We start from the raw sequence: 13846 nt of genomic DNA, 5'->3' as shown, positions 1-13846 counted from the left end.
CCTTTCAAACTTGGAACAAATTTGTACACTAATTGCATAACACTAATTAAATATGGTATTTATAGAAATATGAGAACAGCGAACAGGTGTTATATGATCATTTGATTGTAATGTTTAAACTGAAAACAGCAAACAAAAAGTTCGTAAAGGTATTGGTTTTGTAAAAGTTTAGGTGCATTTTATTTTATTTTTTGGTAATAGAATAGATTTTATTCTACTGATTTTTTTCTTCTTTTATAGACACATATGAAAATGGTAATTATTTCTTAGCAACATTTGCCTCAAGCCAGGTATGTATTTATATATATATAGTCATTTTTAAGTTCTTTTTTTACCTCCCAATGAAAATTATTCAAGACTCAATAGTTTTATTTAAAATTATATCTACAATCATTCTTTTTACAATCATTTAACTGTTTCCCATTGTACCCATATACCATTCATTGCAACATTCCTGCATGTTAATTATATCATAGAAATGTAGGGCTGGAAGGGACCTCGAGAGGTCATCCAGTCCGGCCTTCCATGCTGAGGAAGGACCAAGTTTACATAAACCATCCCTGACAGGTGTTTGTCTAACCCAGGGGTCGGCAACGTTTGGCACGTGGCTCACCAGGGTAAGCACCCTGGCGGGCCGAGCCAGTTTTATTTACCTGCTGACGCGGCAGGTTCGGCCGATCGCGGCCCCCACTGGCCGCGGTTCGCCATCCCGGGCCAAAGGGGACGGCAAGAAGCGGCGCGGGCAAGCGATGTGCTGGCCGCGGTGTAACTTGTTCTTAAAAACCTCCACAAATGCAGATTCCACAACCTCCTTTGGAAGCCTATTCCAGTACTTATATTAGACTTGTTTTCCTAATATCTACCCAACCTCTCTCTTGCTGCAGATTAAGCTCATTACTTCTTGTCCTACTTTCAGTGGGCATGGAGAACACTTGATCACTGTCCTCTTTATAACAGCCTTTAACCTATTTGAAGACTAGGAGTACTTGTGGCACCTTAGAGACTAACAAATTTATTAGAGCATAAGCTTTCGTGGACTACAGCCCACTTCTTCGGATGCATGAAAGCTTATGCTCTAATAAATTTGTTAGTCTCTAAGGTGCCACAAGTACTCCTGTTCTTCTTTTTGCGGATACAGACTAACACGGCTGTTACTCTGAAACCTATTTGAAGACTGTTATCAGGCTCCCACTCCATCTTTTCTCAAGATTAAATAAGCCCAGGTTTTTTTACCCTTTCCTCATACTTCAGGTTTTCTAAACCTTTTATCATTTTTGTTGCTCTCCTCTGGACTCCCTCCAATTTGTCCACATCTTAAAATGTGGCACCCAGAAACCATACACAGCCAAGGCCTCACCAGTGCCAAGTAGAGCAGTTACAGTCACCTTCTGTGTTTTACGTATAACAGTCCTGTTAATACGCCACAGAATGATTTAGGCTTTTTGCAACTACATCACGCTGTTGGTTCATATTCAGCTTGTGATCCACTGTTACCCCCAGATCATTTTCAGCAGTACTACTGCCTAGTTATGCCCCATTTTATATTTGTGAGATTGATTCCCCCCACCTTCCTAAATAGAGTACTTTGCACTTGTCTTCATTGAATTTTATCCTGTTGAATTCAGACCCACTATCCAATTTGTCAAGGTCCCCTTGAATCCTAATACTGTCATCAAAAATACTTTCAACCCCTTGAAGTTTCGTGTCATCTGCAAATTTTATAAGCATACTCTCCACTACGTTATCTAAGTCATTAATGAAAATGTTGAATAGCGCTGGTCCCATTAGATGCATCCTCCCAGTTCAACAGCAAACCATTGATGACTACACTTTGAATATGGTCTTTCAACAAGTTTTGCACCCACATTAGTGTTTCAGCTAGACCGCATTTCCCTAGCTTGCTTGAGAGACTGTCATGGGGGACTGTGTCAAAAGTCTTATTAAAATCAAGCTATATTACTTCTACTGCTTCTCTCCATCCACAAGGCCAGCAATTCCATCAAAAAATGAAATTGGGTTGGTTTGGCATGATTTGTTCTTGACAGGTTTTGAAGTTAGGCTAGGGTTACCATACGTCCAGATTTTCCCGGACATGTCCGGCTTTTTGGGACTCAAATCTCAGTCCGGGGGGAAATCCAAAAAGGCGAACATGTCCGGGAAAATAGGGAGGTGCTGGGCCGGGGGCCGGGCCGGGGCCGGCAGTGCTGGGCCGGGGGACGGCGGTGCTGGGACGGGGGACGGGGGCCAGGCCGGGGCCGGCGGTGCCGGGCCGGGGGTGCTCGGCCGGCGGTGCTGGGCCGGGGGTGCTCGGCTGGGGGCTGGCCCGGCGGTGCGGGGACGGGGGTGCTGGGCCGGGGGCCAGGGGCCGGGTCGGGGCCGGCAGTGCGGGGCCGGGCCCGGGGGTGCGGGGTCGGCGGTGCTGGCCCGGGGATCAGGGCCGGGAGTGCTGGGCTAGGGGCTGGGGCCGGGCCTGGGGCCGGCAGTGCTGGACCGGGGGCTGGGGCCGGGCTGGGGGCCGGAGGGAGCCGCTCGGTTTGGGGGGGGGGCAGACTGGGCCGCGCCTCCTTTCCCCCCCCCCCCCAGCTTACCTGCTGCCTGCTTCAGGCTTCCCGTGAATCAAATGTTCGTGGGAAGCAGGGGAGGGGGCGGAGTTGGGGTGGGGACTTTGGGAAAGGGGTGGAGTTGGGGCTGGGGACAGGGCCGGGGCCCTGTGGAGTGTCCTCTTTTTGGATACTCAAAATATGGTAACCCTAAGTTAGGCTGACTGGTCTATAATTCTCCAGGTCCTCCTTGTTCCCTTTTTAAAAGATAAATACTACATTTTTTCCTTCTCCTGTCCTCTGGGACCTCACCCATCCTCCATGAGTTCTCAAAGATATTTGCTAAGGGTTCCAAGATTGCTTCAGTTAGTTTCTTATGTATCCTGCGGTGAATTTTGTCGGGCTGTGGTGACTTGAATACATCAATTATCTTGTGATCTGTGCTAGGACGTTTGGATTAGAACATTCAGAAAGAGCAGCTCAGTCTTGGAAGGAACTGTCCTGTTAGGAAACAAATATTTTATGTTCTCTTTGATCAAACATGATGAAGCCCAGGTGTGATAGGATAAATGGTCTCTAGCCCTCCATCAGACTTCTTCTGGAGTAGCCTTATGAGACTCTGGGTGATCCCAATGGGGAACTTGCATAGTATCTCCTGGTCTTGAAATTCAACCATTTAAGAATAAAGCTATCAAAATCAGATAAAGGACAATGAGAATTGCCAAGGATAATACCATGCCTGTCTCCTGTCTTAAACTTCCTTGGGGTCATGAAAAACAACAGTAATATGGTGAATGTGAAGTTTTTGCAAATTGCTTCAGAAACAATACTTTTGTTGTATGCCTGGGACAATGAACTAAAAATGCTGCCTCACCTATAAGGTATTTTTATCACCCAGACACAAAAAATGTTTTACATGTGATGAGCACACTTCATACAACCAGTGAACAAAAGAAGACTGGAAGGCAACCTTCCACTTTATTAAAGCAACTAGTGAAAAATTATCCAGATGGTAAGGAAAGAAGAGTGAGAAGAGGATAGAATGGAGATGACTCTTATGGCTGAGATACTCAATTCCTTTTTTAATTCTGCCATTAGCCAAGAAAATAAGGAAAAATAAACATTAGGAATTAATTATGGGATTGTGAACATATCTGTCAGCTCTTGTTTTTGCAGCTTAAATAAGTGTTTGTGCTACAGAGTACTTGAGGGCCAAATCAGAAGTAACATTATTAGATCCTATTCTATTGGCAATTAAATTGCAGTAGGTGTGAATTTGGCCCGTGGTCTCTGGATGCTTGGATTAAATTGCTGTACATTACTCTATTTGGAAGATGATATGTGTTACTGTTTTGATATTACTCCATTTGATTATTCCCCTGTATTTTTGTCAATTTTTTTCAGAGTACTGTTAATATGAGTGTGGAGCACAACAACTTCCTAACTGACACAAATCCATTGAATTTTGGCTATATGAACATCTGGGGAATAGGAAACCAACAGATTACAAATGTTACTATCACTTATGATGGACGGACACATATGATTACTAACTTCACAAGTAACCAAGAAAATCAGGTAGGTGAAAAATGTAAAGGTTTTGGTTACAATATGTTCTCAAGTACTGTTATAATAAACCCTTTCGTTTTAGTCTATACATTTCTGCATATTCTCAATTTATGCATCTTAATGTATGTTCCAATAATGTAAAGTGCTGGATATAAACCCAAGACATAAAGATACTAATTTTAGATTAAAACTGCATTGTTAAACCTCCCTGTTACGCCTAGGCAGTGCAAATAAGCTCTTCCAGGCAGGGACTGTCGGTTTTCATTTTGCACATTCCTAAGGATTGCGTCAAGGCTTACATAATGAATTACATCTCAAAAAAACGACATTAAAAGAAAGTTAACAGAAATGCCGGAATTAAGGCTGATCCCACAATCTTAATTCAACCCTATTTTATTTGCATTATGATACAGCCTTTAATTACAGACTCACATACTGGTTTTCAACAGGACTCCTGCCTCATTCACTGAATGGTTAGTTATTCAATATTTCTCTTTAATCCTCCATATTCAGTGTGTGCCCTCAGGCCTATTTAATGCACACCAACCAAACTCTGAACTAAATGCAAGATTATTTATTTCCTCATGGCATTTCTGTGGTGCTGTCGCCACGGTATTTGAGGGCCCAGCATCAAACACAAATTTGGTGGCAGAGAGGGATAGATTCCAGTTCCTCAGGGAGGGAGTTGCAGTTGTGAGAGTCCAGCTCTTCTTCAAATCTGGCCCCACGGATATCACGCTGGACATCCAAAAAATGGAGGAATACACATTTAGTGGCTCGCTGAAAATGTTTGTTTAGGTGATGACCAGCATCACACAGGAATTCGGCATGCGAGAAAGGAATGGAATAGAGTTTTCCAGGATGACATGCAGCTACCTTAACCATGGAACCATCCTTTCCCTTCCTGCAGTCTCCTGCCTAAACACCTTCAAACTTCTGCAATTCTGCAACAAATGATGCAGAGAGTCTACAGACCATAGCCTCACTCACTATATAACCCTGATTAATTCCAATAGCACTGTGCATCTTGTGCACTGAATGAGGCAGAGTCCTGTGCGGGAAAAAAATGTGTGATCATATAGTCAAACTATATAATAATGCATGTGTACAAGTGGGCTGAATTAAAGCAGTCTTAATTCTGGCATTCCCTAACTTTTTAGGGCTGGACTTTGCAACCTTAAGGTTTTGGGGTAATATTATATAAAGAAAAGATTAACATGGTTCTTTGGATATAATTTACTAATTTCAAGCAAGCAAACAAACAAATTGGAAAAACAGAAAATCCATTATGTGGAACCATATGGCTTATAATTTGGATCATCAGCAGGACTTGGACCTTTTGATCAACAGATTATTTGAGCTCACGGAGTAATTGTAGCAGTAATAGGCTCTTGTCCTCTTTTGTCAACCAGTTACTAAGGAGGGGGTGATGCATATGCTTTGCCAGTTTATTTCACAGATATTTGCTGATAGGAAAGAAATGTAGCGACTCAAGAATTCTGGGTTCAATTCCAGGTTCTGTAGGGGAGTGTGTTTTAGTGGTTATAAAGTCTGCTGCCTCTGTGCCCATAGTCTCTCTACTTCTATTCACCCCAACTCTGGACTCTATCTCCATCTCCTTCTATGGACTTCCCCATCCTGGTTCCTGATTCCCTGCATCCCCACCTACTGTTCCTGCCTCTCTTCTCAGTCTGTCTCCCCTCCCTTCTGGTTCCTGCCACTCTGCTCCCATCTACTCCCCCCTCCAGCTCCTACAGAGGCTCAGATATTAAAACACATATTCAGGGTTGGTAACTACCCCTTATTTGGATTTATTTGTGTTCAAATGACATCCTTGATTTAAGGCCCTGATTCAGGAAAGCACTTCAATTTTTTTTAAGCATGTGTTTAATTTTTAACACATGCTTAAGTGTTTTCCTTAAGTAGGGACAAAATAAATCAAAGCTATTTGTTTTTCCTTTTAAAAATACTTTCCCACATATTAGAGATTAATTAAAAGAAAGTAGAATTCCATTTCATTACCCTTAGATTCATTTGTTTAGGTCCAGTATTCACCAACCCGTTTTCTATGCAGTGACTGCTAGGCAGAATGTTTTGCTGTTTATTTATACCAGGCTGCTCTTGCTTCCTCTACAAGTTTTCATTTGATTCCTTTAATCTAATACCTCTCACAACTGAGCTAAGCTCTCTTTCAGCCCCTCTTTTCTCATTTTCACTGACAGCCTTTGCCGCCTTCTGTTCATCCTATGCTGCTATCAGTCATGAGAAAATGCTTTTAAGGATTCTACCCTTTCCATCTCTTGAACTACCTTTAGAAAACGAAATATTTTCATGCCACCTCTATACACTGTAATTTAAAATGGATCTAATCTTTTCTGCTCTCTACTTTTTTATAACTAAAAAATTTTCAAATGAAAATTGAGATATCCTATCCTTTAGGGATAACCTAATCTCTCTCACTCTCTTCCCATATAACATTTCAAGCAATAAATAAAGTTCTCACGACTTTGAGAACTTACCACAGCGCAGAGGCAGTTTCCAAGAGTTTTAATTAAAGCTAAGCATTTATTTAGGTTACAGTGTCCTATCTTCAACTTGAATAGAATCATTTCTTTTCTTGTATTTAATCTTTGATCATCTACCTACCTTTGAACTTGGATGACTATCCTCTCCTTGTCCCATTTCTGCTGTCACTCTTGCATAACTCTAACCTTGTAAGACACAATAGAATTTCACACAGGTAGGGCAATCTCTTTCAAACAGGGGTGTTTTTACTTGCTGTGTTATTAAATATAGCCAGTGGAACAGAAGCCTGGAATACAGTGGTGCACTAAATGTATACATTTTCTAATTAAAATACCTGAAGAAGAAAGAGATACAATTTCAGAACCTAACTGATCTTCCAAAATGCGTATTACTTAAAATGAAAAGTCAATTAGACTGCTATTGCATACCTAGTTTTCTATCTAAAATGGAATATTAAGCCATAACTAATATTGTTTGCAATGTTGTTGTAGCTGTGTTGGTTCCAGGATATTAGAGAGAGAAGGTGAGTGAGGTAAGATCTTTTATTGGAACAACTACTGTGGGTGAAAAAGACAAGCTTTCAAGCAACAAAGAGCTCTTCTTCAGGTCAAGAGAAGAGCTCTGTATAACTTGAAAGCTTGTCTCTTTCACCAATCCAGTAAAAGATATTACCTCACTCACCTTATAACTAATGCTGACAGTTCAATGGGAAATCTGTGTAAATGATTAGTTATCCTGTGTAATTTAGAAGTATGTAAACTTAAAAAAAAATGCTTTTGAAAACTTAGTCTTTTTGGTGCATTAGAAAGCCTTTCCTAGGCTCTTCCATTATAAGTATTTTACACAACATACAGTCATGTCTTTTAGACCAAGGTCCTGCAGTGAACTCCAAATGGGCATAACCTCTGTGTAGCCCTGAGTGAAAACACATGTCAATAGACCAAGGACTAGTTCCACAAAGGGGACTGAGATTCAATGTTGCAATGCCTGACATTTAGGCACCCTGCAGTCTAGTGGACTCTATGGCCCCGAGTTAGGTACGCATGCTCCCTATACAATGCATGGGGAGAGTTAGGTGCTGAAGAACGGAATCTACAAAAGCCAGCAAATTGAATGTAGAGCCACCTAAGCTAGCATGTAGGAAATGCTGAGGAGAAGGGTGAGCAATTAGGTTCCTCCTCCCTCCAAAAAGGGTGGTAGGTATTTAAGTCCAGATTGGAGGGAAGTGCTGCCCTCTGCTTTGGATGCTCAGCTCTGAACTCTCTCCTGGAATTAGCTACCTTAGCCATTTCTCACCAAAATGGAGGAGGAAGTAGTGGTGCCCCCTGTACTTTTAGCCAGTGGTTGGGCACTCACCTCGGCTGAGAGAGACTCAGGTTCAATTCCCTCCTCTGCTTTATATAGAGAAAGGAATAGACTTTTGGATCTCCACCCCCACCAGGTGAGTGCCCCAACCATTGGCCCCTGGGGGAGTCTGGGATGGGTTTCTCCCAATCTCTCCTGTTAAAGTTATTCCACTGTGTATAATAAAGAGTCACTGGGATAGAGAAAGTGTGAGAATGAGGCACTCAGGTGAGACTTTGGAGACCAAGGTGCAAGTGAGCTAGGCAGGAAAATGCTTAGTTTAAGAATCCTGTTGGGACTTAGACATGAGCTGGGAGCCAGGCATCTTGAGTGAGGCATCATATGCTCACTGACAGATTTTTAAATATTGAAGACACTTTACTAATGAAATTGTAGGCACTGAGGGGAGTTTACCAGTGGTGCCTAAAGTGGCAGTTTGGTCACTTTAGGCACTTTAAATAATCCCTTTGTGGATCTAGCCCCAAATCCCTAAGAATGACTGGGCTGCGCTCCCCTCTATTGTGATTTGTTATTATATACTCATACCGATTTTCTTCCTTTGGCCTCTTCTACTTTCAGGTGCTACAAATTGATTTTACTGAGAAAATATTCAGCATTGAAAAATTTACACAACTTACATGGACAACAAGCAATTAAGCATCTGTGGACAACAGGCAGTTTTAAAGCATCTCGAGAGGCACCTTTTCATCAGCTGTTGTATTTTGTTCAGCTATACTAATAGCGAAAAAACAAAGAAATAAAAAAAGTCTATTGTGCATACTACTGCACTAAGACGTAATTTTGCCTGTGCCACTTAATTCTGACATGCTTAGTAGGGATGTTCGCTTAGCTTGCACACAGGGGTAGGAGCCGATTTTGAAACATACATGTCATATTTATGAAAACATATGTTAAGATTTCTCTGAGATCTTTTGCTGAGTTTTACAGAGAGCATAATTTCTGCAGTTTATTGAGGTGGAGAAAAAAGCCAGTGAAATATAATATGACACTATGAAAATGTTCTTTACCTTGCTATTTGTAAATTTCGATATGCATTTTGTTTTATACAATACAGTACACTTTTAGTGTAATTTATCCTACTGTGTGCAAGAGAACTGAAGTTATGAGATTACTATGCATTGAAAATAAAAATGTATAAATAAATAATTTTGATTTATTTTGGATGTAACTTAATTTTTTAGTTGAATTGGGCAATCTAAATATCCCAATCCATGGGGAGAGACCTAATCTGAATGTAGTTCTAGAGCTGATGTTATATCCTGCAGATAGATGTATTTAGTGTGGACCCTTTCAGCCAGGCTTAGCTCAATTGATTCTGCTGATCTGACACTTCTGCATCTGTTCGGAGGACGCAGCATATATCCTCTCTCTATAATGGTCTGAACTAATGTTGGATATCAGGTTCATCTTTAATATTACAAATATTCAGTTAAATAGTATATTGCTCTTTCTGCTGCTGTGTCCGCTTTAACTAGTGGAGACAATACTGTAGTTTTCAACTTGATGCAGTAAGTCATCAGAGATCCTGGAATAATAGTTTTGAAAGGTGGGAACTGCTACATTCAGCCAAGCCCCTTGCTGATAACTTTAAACTCTTTCATTCCTCATATAAAAAAGGAGCGGGAGGGTTTCAGAGCTTCACGGCTGTCTATGAGCGACATTTCATTTTGATGCTGTACATGGATGGCATTTGGCTGAGCTCCATTGCTTCTTTGTTCCTGCCAGCTCAGGACAGAGCCAAGTGAAAGGCAATTAGCAGAGCCCATGGGCACATTCAAAGCTGCACTAGAAATCCAAACTCGAAGAGCTCAGAGCATTTTGGCAACTCAGATGGGTGGAGCAGATCTTAGAAGAGCACCTCCATCTTTTTTTTCTTCTGTTCTCCCTCCCAATGAGGAGCTTCTCCCTCCCAATGAGGACCCAAGAAGAAAGAGGGACAGAAAGTGTTTGTGGCAGTGGTGGGGGGGGACTGGAAAGAGAGAAGAGCACAAGATTTCATTAATGTGAGGCATAAATATTAAAGAGCAACAGGCGATCATTGATTATTAAAGACATTTCACAAAAAGATTATTATTAATAGCAGAGACAGTGTACTGTCCCACTAAAGAATTGAGAGAGAGCAAGTGTCTTTTTAAAGGCTAGGACTTAATCATTGCAATGTCTAACTTTTAGGGGCCTTGCTAGGTAGTGGAATTCATAACCCTGAATCAGCTGTGCAGGCTCCCTATATAATGCCTGGGAAGAGTTAGGTACCTACGAATGAGATTCACAAAGGCCAGCCTAAGCCTGGCTTAGGACAGTAGGAAAGGGGTGTGAGCTAAGCCTCATTCCTCAGGGAATTAGGTGCTTATTGCCTTCTGGGATCCACCATGTCCTGGAGTTAAAGGCATCACTGCAGAGCAGCCAGGGTAGGGGGAGAAAGTAGCAGCTTCCCTTACAACCTTTAGCACATTGTGTTAGAACACCAGTTGAATTCCCCACTCTGCCTGATCTGGAGCAGGGATTTGAATGTGGATGGCCTACCTTTCAGGTGAATCATTGACCTAACTCATGGTTTCTATTTGTACAAGCCTGGTTCAGTGGTACCTGGACTAGCACCTAAGCTCCATAAAGATTTACATAAATGGCCCTTGCCCCTTCCCCTGCACTCTAGGAGACTTTGTCTTGGTCAGCAGGGTAACTAAGGGGGGAATAAAGTGCTCCCCTTTGTGAGGGCTTCCATGTGGCAGGTGGGTAGGCAAGCGGCACTGAGGTAAGCCATTGGCCCCGGGTCATCTGAAAAAAGACCTATAAACCACGTTCTTCCAGCCTAAGCCGCCACCCTCACACCCCCACCCAAGCCCAAGTGAGTGTCCACTGCAGGTTCTCGTTGGGGTTGGGGGGGATGTTGGTTCCCTGATAAACCAGGATCAGATGTGGACCTCGGGGAAGGCATTTAATAAAAGAAAGTGGAGAATCGGGTCTGGGATCCTAATGTCTGGTATAGTGAAGTGACAATCCTGTCTTTCACATCCCTTTAATCGTAATGCCAACGGAGGGGTGAGGTGGGAGGTCCCAGCAATAGGATTGGACCAGTTGTGGCGGCGTGACTTGCACTTTACTGCCTAATACTGTATTGCCTAATAGTTCTCCAATAAGTGAAAGTAATAAAGTTGTGACCTCTTTAAACTACTTTCCGCGCATCTTGTCTTTCTGCCCAGGGACAAAAGGAATATTTGAGCTAAACATCAAGAAAAACTTCCTAACAGTAATATCTATTAGACTGAGGAAAAGTCGCCCAAGAAAAGTGGTAGTGCTCTGGCCCATGGAAATTTAAAACTAAACCCAAAAGAACACTAGAAAATACACAAGAAAGCAAAGGCTTCCATCGATAGATGAACAATATGCCCAGCTGACTTATATGATTCTATGTTATAGCTTGCAAGTGAAGACAATATTAAGGAGGCTCTTCTTTCCTGCTAGGCATTAGACACCTCAAAATAAAAAAAGAGAAACAGCCATAAAAAGCTTGCATGGTGACTACTTAATTAACATTTCCATTCTGGGAGTTTCAAGTGCCTATTTCTTTTCTTGAACTCCTATTGTATCACCAACTCCCCTGTGGTAATGTAGGGGGAAGAAAAATGCCAATCAGCCTGCTGAGGTTCATCAACCTTTATTTACAGATCCAAAATACGAGCATCCTACTCACAAACAGTTGATTGAGTGTTGCTACACAAAGGCACCAGATATAAATACAGCTATCCACTTGCTGATGTTTTTAACAGATTCAATTATTGGCATAATGGCAATATGATACCCATCTCTGACAATTTACTGCCTGAAGCAATATAACTTAGGGACTGATCAAACAGTGCTTATTCAGCATGGCTGTATAAGGGTCTTACTTTGGTGGGCAAGTGGAATTCACAACCTCCAGTTAGGCACCCAAGCTCCCTGTACAATGTGTAAGAAGACTTAAAAATGAAAGAGCAGTGAAGGTGCTAGCAGCTCTTATAAAGCTGAAGCTAGAAATTGTAGGAAATTGATATGGGAAGCAAAAGGACATAAGGGGAAATCTATGGCCAACAGAGTAAAGACTAGTGGGGTCAAGGAGAGCAAGACTGAGGCTAGTGTGTGTGTGTGGGGGGGGGGGTCATGAAGGGTTCAGTGAGGGCATGTATTAAAGTTGTGGGGCCATGGAGCACAAGGCTGGCAAGTGTGTGTGTGGGTGGGGGGTCATGCAGGAGTCACTGGTGATCATATGGATGCAGGCAGGTCACAGAGGGAGTCAATTAGGGAATCTCTGGCGAAAGGGAGTCATACAACATTCAAATGCGGGCATGGCGAGCAACAGTTGATCACACAGGAGTTTGGTGGCAATCAGCATCATGTGGGGAGGGTGGCGTTGTTTAGGAACTGTTTGGAAAAAGTAGGGTCATGCAGGGGACAATGAGGCTATCATGTCAGTGGGGGTACAAAGATCATGGAGAGCACGGCTGAGAGTCATGCAAGGGGTCAATGGGCCTGCATATCAAGGCAGAGAGGGTCAAACAAAGTTGTGGAGAGCAACAGTTGTGATCATGTGGCTCACTGGGGTGGGGAGGGTGGTCACCGATGGTAAGTGTTGAGACAGTCAGGGTCACAGAGCGGAATCATGCAGGGGGGTCAATGGTCCTGCGTATCACAGCAATGTGATCACGTGGGGCAACACTTGTGACAGTGGTCACTGATGATCCATTTGGAGGCAGATGGTGTCAAGGTGTGTGTGTGTGGGTGGGTCAATAATGGAGAATCTGGCGGAAGCGCGTAGCTGCAGAGGTCAATAAGGTTGACTAGCAAGGCATTGGGGGGGTCAAACGAGGTCACGGAGAACAACAGTTGTGAGGCTCAAACAGAGAGGTCACAAGAGCTCATGGAGCTCAAGGTTGGGGGGCATTAATGGTGGCCAGTAGCAAGTATGGGATCACACAAGGTCATGGATAGCATGGCTGGAAGTAGTAGGGAGGCTCATGCAGTGGAGTCACTGATATGTTTGGCGGCAGTCACACTCTCAGAGGGGTCATTTAGGGACTGGCTGGAGAAAGTGGGATCATTCAGGGGCCAACGAGGTTATCAAGTTGTGGGTGGGGAACGGGACACTGGGCCATGGAGAGCAAGACTGAATGTAGTGGGAGTGTCAATAAGGCTGAGTATCACTGCAGTGTGGTTGCATGAGGGTCAGACAAGAGTCGGATTACTTTTGGAGGCAGTTGGGTCGCAAAGGGGTCAGTAGGAGTGTAGTGGGGCGGCTCCACCCCCGCTCCAGCAGAAAAAGGGTTGAAGTCAGCCCTGGGAGAAGGTTGTGGCTGAGAGCTGCTAAGCTGGGTTGATTGGGGAAGCGGGCCGCAACTGGGACACAGCCAATCAGGCCTGTATAAAAAGGCTGTGAGGCAAATGCCCAGGAGGAGTCGTTCTCCAGGCTGGGAGAGAGAGCAGAGTCTGGTTCCTTGTAGAAAGGGTGCTGGGAGTGAAGCAGGGCTGGGGAGCTCCAGGTTGGCAACTCCCCAGGCTGCAGGGCCTAGTCCAAGGCCCATTGGGAGGCAGAGAAAGGTAGCAGGTCCGCACCCCCCTTGCCTATGATGAGTGGCTTTTACACTGCAGTCGGTCCCAGGGAGCGGGGGCTTAGTGGTGATTGGCAGTAGCCCAGACTGAGGCAGGGTGGGGATTAGAGGGTTGGGGGTTTCCCAGAGAGTAGGGTTACCATATTTAGCAAATAAAAAAAGAGGACCCTCCACGGGCCCTGGCCCCGCCCATTTCCCCACCCCCAGCCCCGCCCCAACCCCAACCCCTCCTCCCTCCCACTCCCAGCCACGCGAAAAGGGCTG

The 13846-nt window shown here is 43.6% G+C and overlaps 1 protein-coding gene across 1 annotated transcript in view; it reads left to right on the top strand.

Annotated features, from left to right (window-relative positions):
• The window catches only part of SI (sucrase-isomaltase), a 155808-nt gene extending 146652 nt beyond the window's left edge, over positions 1-9156 (top strand). The window contains exons 69-71 of the mRNA XM_054040390.1: positions 241-290; positions 3945-4118; positions 8559-9156. Of these exons, the coding sequence (XP_053896365.1) occupies positions 241-290; positions 3945-4118; positions 8559-8636 (302 nt within the window). The 3' untranslated portion in view covers positions 8637-9156. The remainder of the gene's footprint in view (positions 1-240; positions 291-3944; positions 4119-8558) is intronic.
• Positions 9157-13846: the final 4690 nt, after the last annotated feature.

Source organism: Malaclemys terrapin, chromosome 9 (genome assembly GCF_027887155.1).
Source record: "Malaclemys terrapin pileata isolate rMalTer1 chromosome 9, rMalTer1.hap1, whole genome shotgun sequence".
Classification (NCBI taxonomy): Eukaryota; Metazoa; Chordata; order Testudines; family Emydidae; genus Malaclemys; species Malaclemys terrapin.
This window is presented reverse-complemented; position numbering and strand designations above follow the sequence as displayed.